Below are 13,057 nucleotides of genomic sequence, written 5' to 3'. Positions count from 1 at the left end.
CATCAGATATACAACTCCACACAAGTCCCACCACCAGAACTCCATATCCCATCCCCTCCCCTGATAGTTATTCTCTTATTCTTTATCCCTCTGGGAGTATGGGCCCAACGTCATTTGGGGTACAGAAGATGGAAGTTTTGGCTTCTGTAATTGTCTCTCTGCTGAACATGGGCATTGGCAGGTCAATACATACTCCCAGCCTGTCTCGCTCTTTCCCTGGTAGGGCAGGGATCCTGGTAAGCAGGGCTCCAGGACACATTGGTGGGGTCATCTGCCCAGGGAAGTCTGGTTGGCATCATGTTAGTGTCTGGAACTTGGGGGCTGAAAAAAGAGTTAACATATAGAGCCAAACAAATTGTTGACTAATCATGAACCTAAAGGCTGGAATAGTTCTGATGAAGAGTTGGGGGGGGCAATATCTGTTTTATAGATAGTTAATAGTCCTATTTCAGTTATATTCCAAAGGGCCCATGACTATACAATTTTTTTTCCTTTCCTGAGCCTGACCTCTGATTTGGAGGTAGACCCAAGTTATTGTCTGGGGAGATGATGTCATGGCTGGAAAAAGAACCAGAAAGCTGGATCAAGGAAGAGAATAGCTCCCAAATATGGGAAAGGTGTATAAATATTTTTTACTGTAAACCTCATCAATTTGATCTGATCTGGGGCCCATATTCAGCCTAGGAGCCTATGTGACCTCTGCATTTCTGTAGATCTGAGCTCACATTCTGTGGTCATGAGTAGGAACGTTCCAAGCTGCCCCAAATTCAGAACCCATCTTCCTCACATGGTGGAACAGAGTATGTTGTCCAGCCTCCCTTCAGAGGATGGAACATTATCTACTGTTGTTGATCCATGTTGAGGGCAAGGTCCTATGGGGGCCCACAAAGGGGTCTATTGTGTTGTTCCTGATAGAGATGACCAGTAACATTGGAGAGAGGGATCTGTTCAAGGTCTATGCCCATCATGTCTGGGAATCTCAGATCTCCTGACTAAAGCCCCAGTTTATGAGTGGCCTGACTGTGATTAAAGAGTCATCATTAAAGTATGGTAATCTCTTGTCCTTATTCAGCTTTTGCAGTCCTTAACTTTGATAAGGTTATCTTTGGAGTGAGTAAGGAAAGTATAATAGGAAGTATGTGAGGAGAGTATCTAGGTCTAAGTAGACACTATTTCATTAGCACTGTGTGGTGTCTATTTAGGTCTTTTTACTTGCTTGCTGCATATACTGACTCATTGCAGACTATTGTGCACTTTTACTTTCAGGTATACATTTTGCCCTAACTTATGGATACATGTGAACATATGCCCTATCTTATAGGACCTGGTCTGTATCTAGGTTTTGGGACATTATTAGGTAGTAAACCACCTGAAATGGAATTAAAGAAACCTATTAAAGGAAAGTCTCACCTGAGTAATGAGGCTGAAGGGTTGACATTCCACGCCTGATGACTCTGGACACAGTCTGAAGTGAAGCATACTGAGGTGGTACTTGTTGCACTGATTGATTTGGGGTCAGCAGATGCAATATCATTTGGTATGAATTGAAAGAAGCATGTAGGAAATAGAGGCCCATCCTAGAGGTGTTCAGTACGTGTTCAATCAGGTGTGATACCACTCAGTCCCTATTTTCTTTTATTTCACTTAATGTAACTTATTTTATAGGACTGAGTTTAATTAATAGGGGAGGAGGAGGGAGAGACAGTGATACCATTTCACGTCCTGTGAAGATTCCTTCCAACAGATGGGGACCTGTATTAGGATAGTGTGACATGAAAGGCCCAGAGGGAGAAGCTAAATTCTAGCCCCTCTCAAGTTTTAGCACCAAAATATTAGAAAACTGAGGCACTCAAAATGAGGCAAGTAGAGTCCAGAGTTCTGGCAAAGGAAAATTCTGTTGTAGCCAAGAAAAAGCTGAGAAGCCACATCTGGGGTGAGGGGGGATCTAAGGAGTCTATCTGTCAAACAATCTCACTAATGTGTCCTGGAACCCCACCTCCCTAGAGGTCTACCCCAATAGGGAAATATAGGAACAGAATGGGGGGTGTTGATCAACCTATGTCCAGTGGACAAGCACTTACAGAAATCATACCTCCCACTTTCTGCACCCCGTAGATATATTTGGTCCATGCTCCCAGGGTAATAAAGACTGGGACCTTTAGTGGAGGGGATGGGTTATGGTACTGTGTTGGGGATTCACCTAAGATAAGTGTCGACATAGTTACGGAGAAAATACTAGCTATGCTAATCTTCTGATTGATGGACTTGAGGAAAAGAATGAAATAGTTCATGCTTGGCTGGTGAGACAGCACAGTGGTTGTGTAAATGACCTTTATGCCTGAGATGCCTAAGATTCTCAGCTCCATGGTTCAATTTGCAGAACTACTTAAAAGTAGAGCTAAGCAGAACTCTGGTAAAATAATAATAATAATAATATTGTTATGTGGAAAACTGAGAAATGTTATGCATGTACAAACTATTGTATTTACTGTCGACTGTTCAACATTAATCCTCCAATAAATAAAATTTAAAATAAATAAGTAGAGAAAAGAAAATAGAAGAAAAATTCTCCAACTACCTATTATTTATGTTAGGGAATGCTGAAATTCAAGGAGACTGGACCCAAAATTGAGTGGAGGAGAAAGCTAATGTTATTTTAAATTGTGGACTGAGAATGATGTTTATTCTGCAGACTCTGACCCATAATGGGCATTGTGACAGTATTTTAAACTAGGATGTGTGAGTAAGTTAATTTAGCTTTGTATTACAGAAGTAGTGGTTATCACAGTTAAACAGTGGATATCACAGTTACAAGTAGTCATGGTACTAGGAATCTTCTCTTTTAGAAATAGGAGTGAGGATGTAGGGGCATCTTGTTTTTTAAGACCAGGCATCGGGGAGTGGTTAGCATTACTGGAATTTCCCTCAGCTAAAATGTTCTGAATTCTTTGGTTCCCTGTCATCCACAGTTTCAGAACATCTTTTACTTCATTTTATTTGCTTTCAAATTTACCTATTATTGTGAGAGAAGAATAGATAATCAGAGACTCACAGCTGCACATGTAGTGCCAAGGTTCAAAGTCTTCAGACTCATATGCTTTAGATTCCAACACTTTGCTACTTTCTGGCCTGCACAATACTGTATTTTAATTGTTTAGTTAATCAAGAGTTGTGCTCTTGCTCATGGGGTTTACTCAGTTTAACTTTTTTAGGGTTAGAAGTGGAGTTTGAAGAAAATTTATTAGTCTCTCTTGTCCCCAGTCTCTATTCTCATTTGCTTTCTGAATATCACTGCTATTATTTTACCAGAGCATTCCTCAGTTCTAGTTCATGCTGTGCATTGAATTTGAGGCTTGTAGTGCCTCAGGTATGAAAGTATTTTTGTATGTGATTATCACTGTTTTAATGTTGATCTCTGAGAAGTGAGGCCTAAGTTAAGTAGGAAGACTCAGACATTTTATTAAATTTTGAAGATTCATGCCTTTATTAAAGGAGAAAATTAAGGGTTTGAATGAGATATAGCAGTAGAATTTTTTAAGTGTAGGGAAGACCCTGATATGCAGGATAACTCACTCAGTAGTCCCTAAGGGTTTTGTCCTGTTCCTGAATCTCTTCACCTTGAAAGGCTAGGTTATTGGACCTTTTGTGCATTACAGTATCTTCCTTGTAGGTGCAGTGATGTCAAGCAAAACAACTTTGCCAGTGGATTTCAATCATAGTATCAAACCGGTACTGTGATTTTTCATTTTCTGTCCTGAGAAGGAACTGAGAGGAGGAGGAGGAATGGCAATTTCTCAGGTAAGTGGCATGTTCTGCATCTGATGCTGTCTTTTTCTTTCTAGATAAGTTGTATTTTAATTTATAAATATATTTTCTTTTATGTTTATTTCACTGCTTCTTTTTTAAATTTCTTTAATGGAGAATTAATGTTTTACATTCAACAGTAAATACAGTAATTTGTACGTGCATAACATTCCCCAGTTTTCCATATAACATTCACTGCTTCTTATTTCCCTGCATCTCTGTCTTTCCACTTACTCTTAAAAAACTTTTCTTTCCACCAAGTTTATCAATGGAACTCTGTCTGCACATTGTCATTGGTCTTTGCTGCCATTATATGTAGATACAGATATGGATACATATGAGAAAAAGAGGATGGGGGAGAGAAAGTGAAGAAGAAAAACCTGCAACACTTCCTCCATGTGTCAAACTTCCCTTTGCAGGTTTTTGGGAGATGGGGTTGACCTCGAATCTCACAGATGTTAATGTATGCTGTCTATTACGTGTAGAGCCATGAAGACCCTGTTAAAGATATTTTGAGTGTCACACTCAGATACTCAGTTTCAACCCCTGGTACCACATAGGGTCATGAAGTGGGAAACATCATGAGTAGCACTCTGTTTTTATTCTTCTATTTCATGCTTTATAGGGAATTAGTATAATTATTCCACCAGGAGAAATGAAGTTCATTAGAACATAGTTTCTTGTCCCCAAAGTCTTCTATTCTTCTCTAGCCAGGCATTCTGTGTGTGATGGATTCTTTCCTTGAGGGTTGAGTGATAGTGCTCCCAGCTAAGCACACAAGTTGTCATGCACAGGGACCCAATTTCAAGCCCCACTCTTCGCCTGCAGGAGGAATACTTAACAATCAGAAGAAAAATTCTGTAGGAGTATCTCTTTTTCTCTCCCTATCTGCTCCTTTCCCTCTCAACATCTGTTCTATTAAATTTAAAACAGAAGAAAATGGGGAAAAATTGCTACCTGGAGGCATAGACTTGTATAGCTGGCACTGATTCTCAGCTGTAGTCAACTTAAATTCCATGTAGGTTTTTCATAACCTCTTTCTGGAATAGGATGAAAATGACTAAGTCTATAAAAGTATGGTAATCCATAGTTACTATTTCTTTTAAGATAATTTTATGGGTTTTTTTTTTGTTCTCATATCCAATTATTTGACAGTCATTGATTGTAAACTGTTTAATTTGAATATTTTTTGGTTGAAGAGAGCATTCATTTTTTTGTCCCCCCACATGTATTTATTTATTTCCCCTTTTTATTGCCCTTGTTGCTTTTTATTGTTGTAGTTATTATTGTTATTGTTACTGCTGTCATCATTGTTAGATAGGGCAGAGAGAAATGGAGAGAGGAGGGGAAGACAGAGAGGGGGAGAGAGATAGATACCTGCATACCTGCCTCACTGCTTGTTAAATGACTCCCCTGCAGGTGGGGAGACAGGGGCTCAAACCTGGATCCTACAGCCAGACCTTGCACTTTGTGCCACGTTTGCTTAACCCACGACCCAACTAACTGTCCCCCATTTAATATGGTTGTTTCTTTACCCCACTGAATTCTGTGAATGTAAATATTGGTTAGTAGCCCTTTATCTGATGTCTGACATGTAAATATTTTTTCTCATTTGGTACTGTGTCTCTGTCATGCTGAATGCACCTTTTGTTGTGCCAAATATTTGAAGTATTATTTAGTCCCAGTGGTTCATTTTCCCCCCTTTTGTTATTCTTACTTTTGAGCTCAAATTTGTGAAAACATTTAATACTGAGAAAACATTCATGTTTATACAGATTTTGATAGGGATTGCAAAGCACCTATATCATTTTTAAATTTTTTTTCATATTTATTCCTTTTTGTTGCCCATGTTATTTTATTGTTGTAGTTGTTATTTAATTTTTCTTATTTTTATTTTATTTTTATTTATTTTTTATTCCCTTTTGTTGCCCTTGTTGTTTTATTGTTGTAGTTATTATCAATGTCATTGTTGTTGGATATGACAGAGAGAAATGGAGAGAAGAGGGGAAAACAGAGAGGGGGAGAGAAAGACAGACACCTGCAGACCTGCTTTACCTCCTGTGAAGCGACTCCCCTGCAGGTGGGGAGCCGGGGGCTCTAACCGGTATCCTTACGCCGGTCCTTGCGCTTGGCGCCACCTGCGCTTAACCCACTGCGCTACCACCCGACTCCGGTTGTAGTTGTTATTGATGTAGTCATTGTTGGATAGGACAGAGAGATATTGAGGGAGAGGGAAGACAGGGAGGGGGAGAGGAAGACAGACACCTGCAGACCTTCACTGCTTGAAAAGTGATTCCCCTGCAGGTAGGGAGACTCGAACTGAGATCCATCCACTGGGCCTTGTGATTTGCATCACATGTGCTTAGTCTGCTGCTCTACCACCCAAGTCCCTATATCATTTTTTTTTATTAGCACATTGTTCAGCTCTGGCTTCTACTAGTGCAGGGTATTGAACCTGGGACTTTGGAGCCTCAGGCATTAGAATTTGTTTGCATAGCCTTTATGCTATCTACCTTACATTCCTTTATTCATTTTTTATTTTTCATATAAATTTTCTAAATTGGTCATTTACTGCTGATAATTTTTCTCTTTCATGAGAAACCAATATTGTTTGCCTTATGAATTTCATTTATTTTGTTATTTAAATGTTTTGAAATGTATCCCTTGGAATTTTTTTTTTTTTGTGAATCACATTCAAATATATAGGAGTGAGAGGATTAAATAGGGTAAGGGTAGATAGTATAATGATTATGCAAAGAGACTCTCATGCCTGAAGCTCCTAAATCTAGTGTTGTGCTCTGATAAATTGAAAAGGTAAAAGAGAGTTCCTTTAAAAATTAAAAAAAGAGGGAGTCCAGTGGCAGCACAATTGGGTAAGCACATGTGGCACAGAGTGCAGGAACTGGGCATAAGGATCCCGGGTCAGGCCCCCGATCCCCACCTTCAGGGGAGTCACTTCACAGGTGGAAAAACAGGTCTGCAGGTGTCTATCTTTCTCTCTTTCTTCCCCTCCTCTCTCCATTACTCTCTGTCCTATCCAACAATGATGACATCAATAACAACAATAATAACTACAACAATAAAAAAACAAGGGCAACAAAAGGGAATAAATATTTAAAAAATTAATAAGGAACTTCTTGGTGTGTAGGTGAAAAAATCATGTGGCAGACAGGAGGTGGCTCACCTCATTATGTACTCATATTATAGGGGTCATAGACAAGGGTTAAAGCCCCTGGTCCCCACCTGCAGGAGGCAAAACTTCATGAATATAGAATCAGGACTATAGGTGTCTTTCTGACTCCCTTCCTCTTTCCTCCTCTCACCCCAATTTATCTCTGTCAATTCAGTACCAAATAAATAATATAAAAACTTTTTTTAAATAAATGGAAGAAGGGGCTAGGCGGTGGCACACCTGGTTGAGCACACATGTTGCAGTGCGTAAGGACCCGGGTTCAAGCCCCAGTCCCCACCTGCAAGGGGGGGAAAGCTTCACGTGTGGTGAAGCAGGGCTACAGGTGTCTCTCTTTTTCTCTCCCTCTCTGTCTTCCCCATCCCTCTCAATTTCTGGCTGTCTCCAATAAATAAATAAAGAGAATAAAAAATAAAAGAAAAATAAATAAATAAATGGAAGAGAAAAAGTGTCACCTTGACTTTAGACTTTTCCTTTTTGAGGAGATATATATATATATATATATCATAAATTCTACTAGTGAATATAGACATGCATAGATATAACTGATTTCTGGGTACATTTATATCCATTGTCTACCCTCATCTTTTATAACAGCAGTTGAGGATCTAAGTTTTGAAATTTTCTTTATGTATCTTCAGAAAACTGTTGGTTGCCAGACTAGCTTTGTGGGCAGGTGACAGATGACCAGGGACTCATGGTTGAGCTGTATGCAGTATCTCTTTTTATTCATGCAGAACGCAGCACAGTCTAAGCCAAGCTAAGCTAAACTAAAACTAATATACTTGCCAAGTAGGGTGTAAACAGGATGTGAAGTAGAGAGGGTGGAGAGAAAAATGACTGGTGAAAATCAGGATGTGACAAGGAGAGGGGGTGGAGCAGGTGAGAATTCTACCACTGAACCACCAATGCCCTGGAGGGAGGGTGGTGCTTAGTTAACAGTGGTTATGTAAATAGAATACAGTGTTAAGCAGGGGGGATTAAACCAATGAAACAGAAGGGGTTTTTAGAAGCAGAATTAGAAGCATACCAACAGTTGGTTAGCTACTTTTCTCAAACTTCTAATTCCTTTTCCTATAAACATAATACTGTATAAGAGTTTGGAGGATTTCCTGCAAAGGTCTATGTCTTTAGTAAATAAGTGTCATTATAAGTCATCTAAACTTGGTCACCTTTTTGTTTAAAAGGAGAGAGTGGTCTATGATTACTTCTGATCTTTTTGCCCTTGTTGGAATCATTTGGTTTACATGTATACAGTTTTTATATACTTTTTAATTCATTCTATATAGATAGAGTTGTTCAAAAGGGAAGGGAGAGGGAGAGAGAGGAATAATAAAACCTTCCTCACTGCTTTACCACATGTGGCACATAGAATGACAGGAATTATATATGGGACATCAGGCCGGTACCAAGTCTGGTCCCATTGCTCTGAGATAACCAGGCTTAAAATTCACTCCCCTTTAAAGGTAAAAGTGAGGGGAATGGGAGGGTTTGGATGTCCTTGCTAATTTATCTTTGGGGTAAAAGTCTCAAGGAGAACATTCCATGCTTGTCTTCTAGGGAGGAAGCAAGCAGTGTTTGCAGAAGCCAAATGGACAGGTTAACATATAGCTGAGGAAGCAGGGGTTACAGGGTATGTATGCAGTTTCAAGATAAACATTTGTATCTGCCTGGTGTGGAGCTGAAACAATTAGTGCATTAGTGTAATTTTATCTTATCTAGTTTCTAAGACACTTTCTCTACTTTAATGGATTAGTCTAAATTTGGGGAATTCCATTTCATCACATTCCCTCCTCTTCTTGTGAATCAGAAGGACATCTGTTCAACTGTTCATCAGGATTGTTAATTTTTCCTACAAATATATATTGCTGTTTCATTACCATCAATTTGATACTATCTATTCTCTGGGTTACAAACCTGATCAGTCTATTTAACAAACATGGTCCAAAAATTAACATTGCTATTAGTATGCATAAAGGTCAACCAGGATGACCAATTAAATAGAGACTCATACCAATTCATCCCATTTTTCCTTTTTTTCTTCTCTTTCTCTGAACCTATTTCTAAGGTATGCCATGGTGTCTCTAGTTATATCTGAGTCATCTGCATAAAAACAACATGTTTCTCCTAATGCAGCACAAAGTCATTCCCTGTCTTAGGAATAGCAAATCTATCCCCCTCCTGTTCTGTAAGACTACTTCTGCAAGTGAATTGGGGGATTTCTCTGTATAATACCCACCTCCAAGGACCCCAAATGTTGGTCTATTAATTCTCCCAATTTTCTTGACGTCTGACTGCTTTGTATGTAAGCTGCAATGCCTAGTCCAATTCCTGGCTGCTCCTGCCACTCCTAAAGCAATCATGGTAGGATGTATAGCAGGGTCTAACCGTAAGTAATACTATCGCTAAGTGGGCCTGTTGTGGCAGTTATGAGGATTGTTAGCCACTGTGACCAACTAAACAAAGATTTAAACCAATATATTCTCTTTTTCTACTTCTAGCTCTCTCAACCCCTTTTAAGCTGGGACATATTATCTCTGATCACACCTAAGCTATTGGCATAAAAAACCAGCAAGTCTCTTAAGGCATTGTAAAGTCCTCTTCGTCTCAGGAATAACAGGACGAGCCCCCTCCGATTTTGTAAGACAACCATTTCTACTTTTCAAGGGGAACCACTGGTGTCGTCTGTTGAGCTGGTGACTGATCCTTCCCTAAAGCTTGTTCCAGAACATTCCAATTATCCTGCAATATAAGCTGGAGATTCTGTAAGAAGTTGGTAACAGTGGTGGGATTAGTGACCAGAGTATCAGGGATCATGATAGGCATCAGAACCAGTGGTCTGCCAAAAGAAATTTCTAAGGCAAACAGTTGTTTACAAATGGGGAGCAGCGCACTCTCAGAAGGGTCAGGGGCAGGAGCAGTACCTATCCCCCACCAGTTTCAAGGATTAATTTAAAGTCTCCTTCAGGGTCTAATTTACCTCTCTACCTGCCTGGAGCTATGGGACCCATTAGCACAATGAAATTTCCAATTTGCTCCCATTGCTCGGGCCACTAACTGAGACACATTAGCAGTGAATGTCCACCCATTACCAAAACCAATGGTGAGGGGGAGCTTTCTACCTGGGCACTATTTTATCTAAAATTTTTCTTGCTCACCATCCATGCTCCCTCAGACTTTACTGGATAAGTCTCTACCCAACCTGAAAATGTGTCTATAAATACCAACAAATACTTATACCCAAAATTTCTGGTTTCACTTCTATAAAATCTGCTTCCCAATGACTTTTCACCTTTTCTTTCCCTAGTCCCTAGTCCTAATCTCCCACCTATCTTATCTTTCTCCTTACTGTATCCAGGGTCATTTGGAAGCAGGGTATCTGGTAGAATCAGTGCCAAGGCTGGCCCTGCTTGCTGTGTAGCTGCACAAGTGGCTTCATCTGCCCTCCAGTTTATTTTCTGATGTCCGGGACAATGGATCACGGCTGCTTCTTGCAGGGTCCATGCAGCCTCCAGTAGGTTCAGTATCTGGTCCTTGTGCTGGATCTTCTTCCCAGTGGAGATCAGGAATCCTCTCTCCCCACATGCTCCATGCACATACTGTGTAGTGAAAACATACCTCTTGGCAGTCATTCTTTTGGGGGGGAGTCTCAGGATCAGTCTCCAATATCAGGGTGGCAGGGTTCAGGCAGGTATCAGTGATGAACTTCACTCATGGCCAGTCTAAGAACAGAGCTTAGTAGTAAGTTAGGTGGGCATTGGACTTGCCCCAGTGATAGCTTGTCTGCTTTCATTACCAGCTGTGCCACAGGTGCTATTGTCCTTAGGCATTTTGTCCAGCCAGCAGCCACTGGGTCCAATATTTGACAAATAGGTGACCGTTCTGTGCCATGGCCCAAGTTTTTGGGTCAACATTCCCTGGCTTATGCCTTTAAGTTCATCCACAAGCAGTCTAAATAGTATTTTGATAAAGCAATCTTTCTTCCAGTGTCCTTTCTCTTTGCAGTAAAATCACTGATCTTTCTCTGCCCTTAGACTACCTTTCTGACTTTTCTTTTCCCTCTGGGCACTGCCCCAATTTTCTTTTTCTTTTTTCTCAAAGTCCAGTGTCAGAACATTTGCCAACTTCTTAAAAACCCTCTGAGCAATTTCTACCAATTTACTGGTCAGATTTCCTTTAAATCTTTCTGTCTTCTGTAACTTTCTTCTAAAATCTGGGGCAAATTTGAGCAACAAAAGTCCAAATTCAGTGTCATTCTATCCTCTGGGGCTTCCAGGTTAATTGGGATGTATATAAGGTAAGCCTCCATGAGGCACTCTAGAAATGCCAAGGGATATCTGCAGGCCCTTGCACAACCATGCTCACCTTATGCTGGCACTCCCATGGAGTGGATCCAGCCAGAAGATAAGTCAAGAACCCTCCCTCTCTGGCTCTAAGGGGCCCAGAGATCAGAAAAGAGGTTCAGGGAGTGTTCTGGTACAAAAACTCACTTATTTCAAGGTGGGTTTGGGTTTATATAAAGAGTTAAACAAAGAACAAAATACATCAGAAGTTATAGGTTTCTTAAAGGTCATCTTATTGGCATATCACACCAAAGTAAAAGACTGGGGTGGATGGGTGGGGAGAATACAGGTCCACGAAGGATGATAAATGACATAGTGTGGGTTGTATTGTTAAATGGAAACTGGGGAATGTTATGCATGTACAAACTATTGTATTTACTGTTGAATGTAAAACAGTTCCCCAATAAAGAAATAATAATTAAAAAAAGGTCATCTTGCCCCTATGGTAAGGGTCTGGTATGACAAGAGTTGATGCAATACATAGAGGTCAAAACAATCTCTTGATGCAGGTATTTTAATTATCCAAAGGCATTTGAGAGAAGCATAGGTGTTAAACCAGTAAGGTGAGATAGAGAAATAGAAACAAGGCTTGATGTAAATTAAGGACATCAAAGGGCACAAGGAAATAAGACTAGGGGGCTTTCCACTGTCTGGTGTTAGGGGTGTGTGATAGGGTTTGTTCTCCTTTGTGATCAAAAGGTGAAGTGGATGTGTGAACTCTGAGTGAGTGAACCTTAAAGCAGGCAACTATTTGGCCTGTCAGCAGGGAGAACTAAGTGTGAAAGGCCTGTAGGATTTCTATGAGCTTGAGAGACTAACAAGAAGAAACTGAGTCTGGGAGAGTTTTCCCTCTTGGCTCATCTCTATAAGGAGAGAGGCTAACAAGTGGGGTGTCTTTGCAGACCTCCATCTGAGGATGGTGGGAGCTTCCCTAAGCTCTACCAAGCTTTCACATAGTCCCACAATCTTAGAGAGATTTGTGGGGCATTGTGTTGCCCCTTGGAGACCCCTTAGGAGAAACTGGCAGTACAACTGAAGGGGTGTCACAGCTGCAGTCGTACATTTGTAACCAGCAAGACATACAGAAAACTAAATTAGGAGTTCACTAAAATTGATAACCCAATGACTAGAATTGGCTTATATATCTTAAATAATTTTAGAAGGCCTTTTTAACAAACAGGTATACCATTATAGTATATAATGTCAACACCCAATATGCTCACATGATAAAATGATTACCATTTCTTTAGCATGATTTTAAAACTGCATAAAGAATTTAAGCACAATATTAAAACTTAGTTTTTGCTATGATTTTTACTCATCACAAAGCTATCATGAGTAAGGGTGGTTATAAAACTATTAATAAATTTTACACTTTAAAACTCTGATATGACAAGTTAAAAGGCTAAATAAACCTCATAGCTTAAATGTTCAAAATAGTCTTTTGCTTTTACATCACCTTAAAATAACAATTTTAGACTAATTTTGCTAAATCAGGATTTGCCAAACATCAAATCTTTTATCAGATCAGAAACACCATGTACCAGTTTAATTTATCAAGCCTAAATCTCTTACAGTGTCTTAAAGCAAACCAGGTATTTTTTTAAAAGCAGAAAGATATAAAGAGGAAAACCAGAGCAAAAGCCTCAGGCATGAAATCATTAACATAACCATTGTGTTATCTTTCACTCACCCAGGCCAGTTCTACCTCTTTAGTTGA

At 39.8% G+C, this 13,057-nt stretch overlaps 2 protein-coding genes and 1 long non-coding RNA gene across 10 annotated transcripts in view; 1 reads left to right on the top strand and 2 right to left on the bottom strand.

Moving 5' to 3' along the window:
* LOC103127428 (zinc finger protein 709-like) overlaps positions 1–13,057 on the bottom strand; it is a 393,603-nt gene that overhangs the window by 222,467 nt on the left and 158,079 nt on the right. The gene's annotated exons all lie outside the window — the stretch shown is intronic.
* The window catches only part of LOC132535539 (uncharacterized), a 109,424-nt gene that overhangs the window by 19,354 nt on the left and 77,013 nt on the right, over positions 1–13,057 (bottom strand). The gene's annotated exons all lie outside the window — the stretch shown is intronic.
* LOC103127426 (zinc finger protein 878-like) overlaps positions 1–13,057 on the top strand; it is a 30,839-nt gene that overhangs the window by 12,262 nt on the left and 5,520 nt on the right. For all 3 annotated transcript variants that reach the window (XM_060181691.1, XM_060181690.1, XM_060181692.1), the window contains one exon: positions 3,671–3,798. In XM_060181691.1, coding sequence (XP_060037674.1) covers positions 3,784–3,798 — 15 coding nt within the window. In that variant the 5' untranslated portion in view covers positions 3,671–3,783. The remainder of the gene's footprint in view (positions 1–3,670; positions 3,799–13,057) is intronic.

This window comes from Erinaceus europaeus, chromosome 23 (assembly GCF_950295315.1).
Source record: "Erinaceus europaeus chromosome 23, mEriEur2.1, whole genome shotgun sequence".
NCBI classification, from domain to species: Eukaryota; Metazoa; Chordata; class Mammalia; order Eulipotyphla; family Erinaceidae; genus Erinaceus; species Erinaceus europaeus.
The sequence above is the reverse complement of the archived record's forward strand: the minus strand, read 5'-3'. Positions and strand labels throughout refer to the sequence as shown.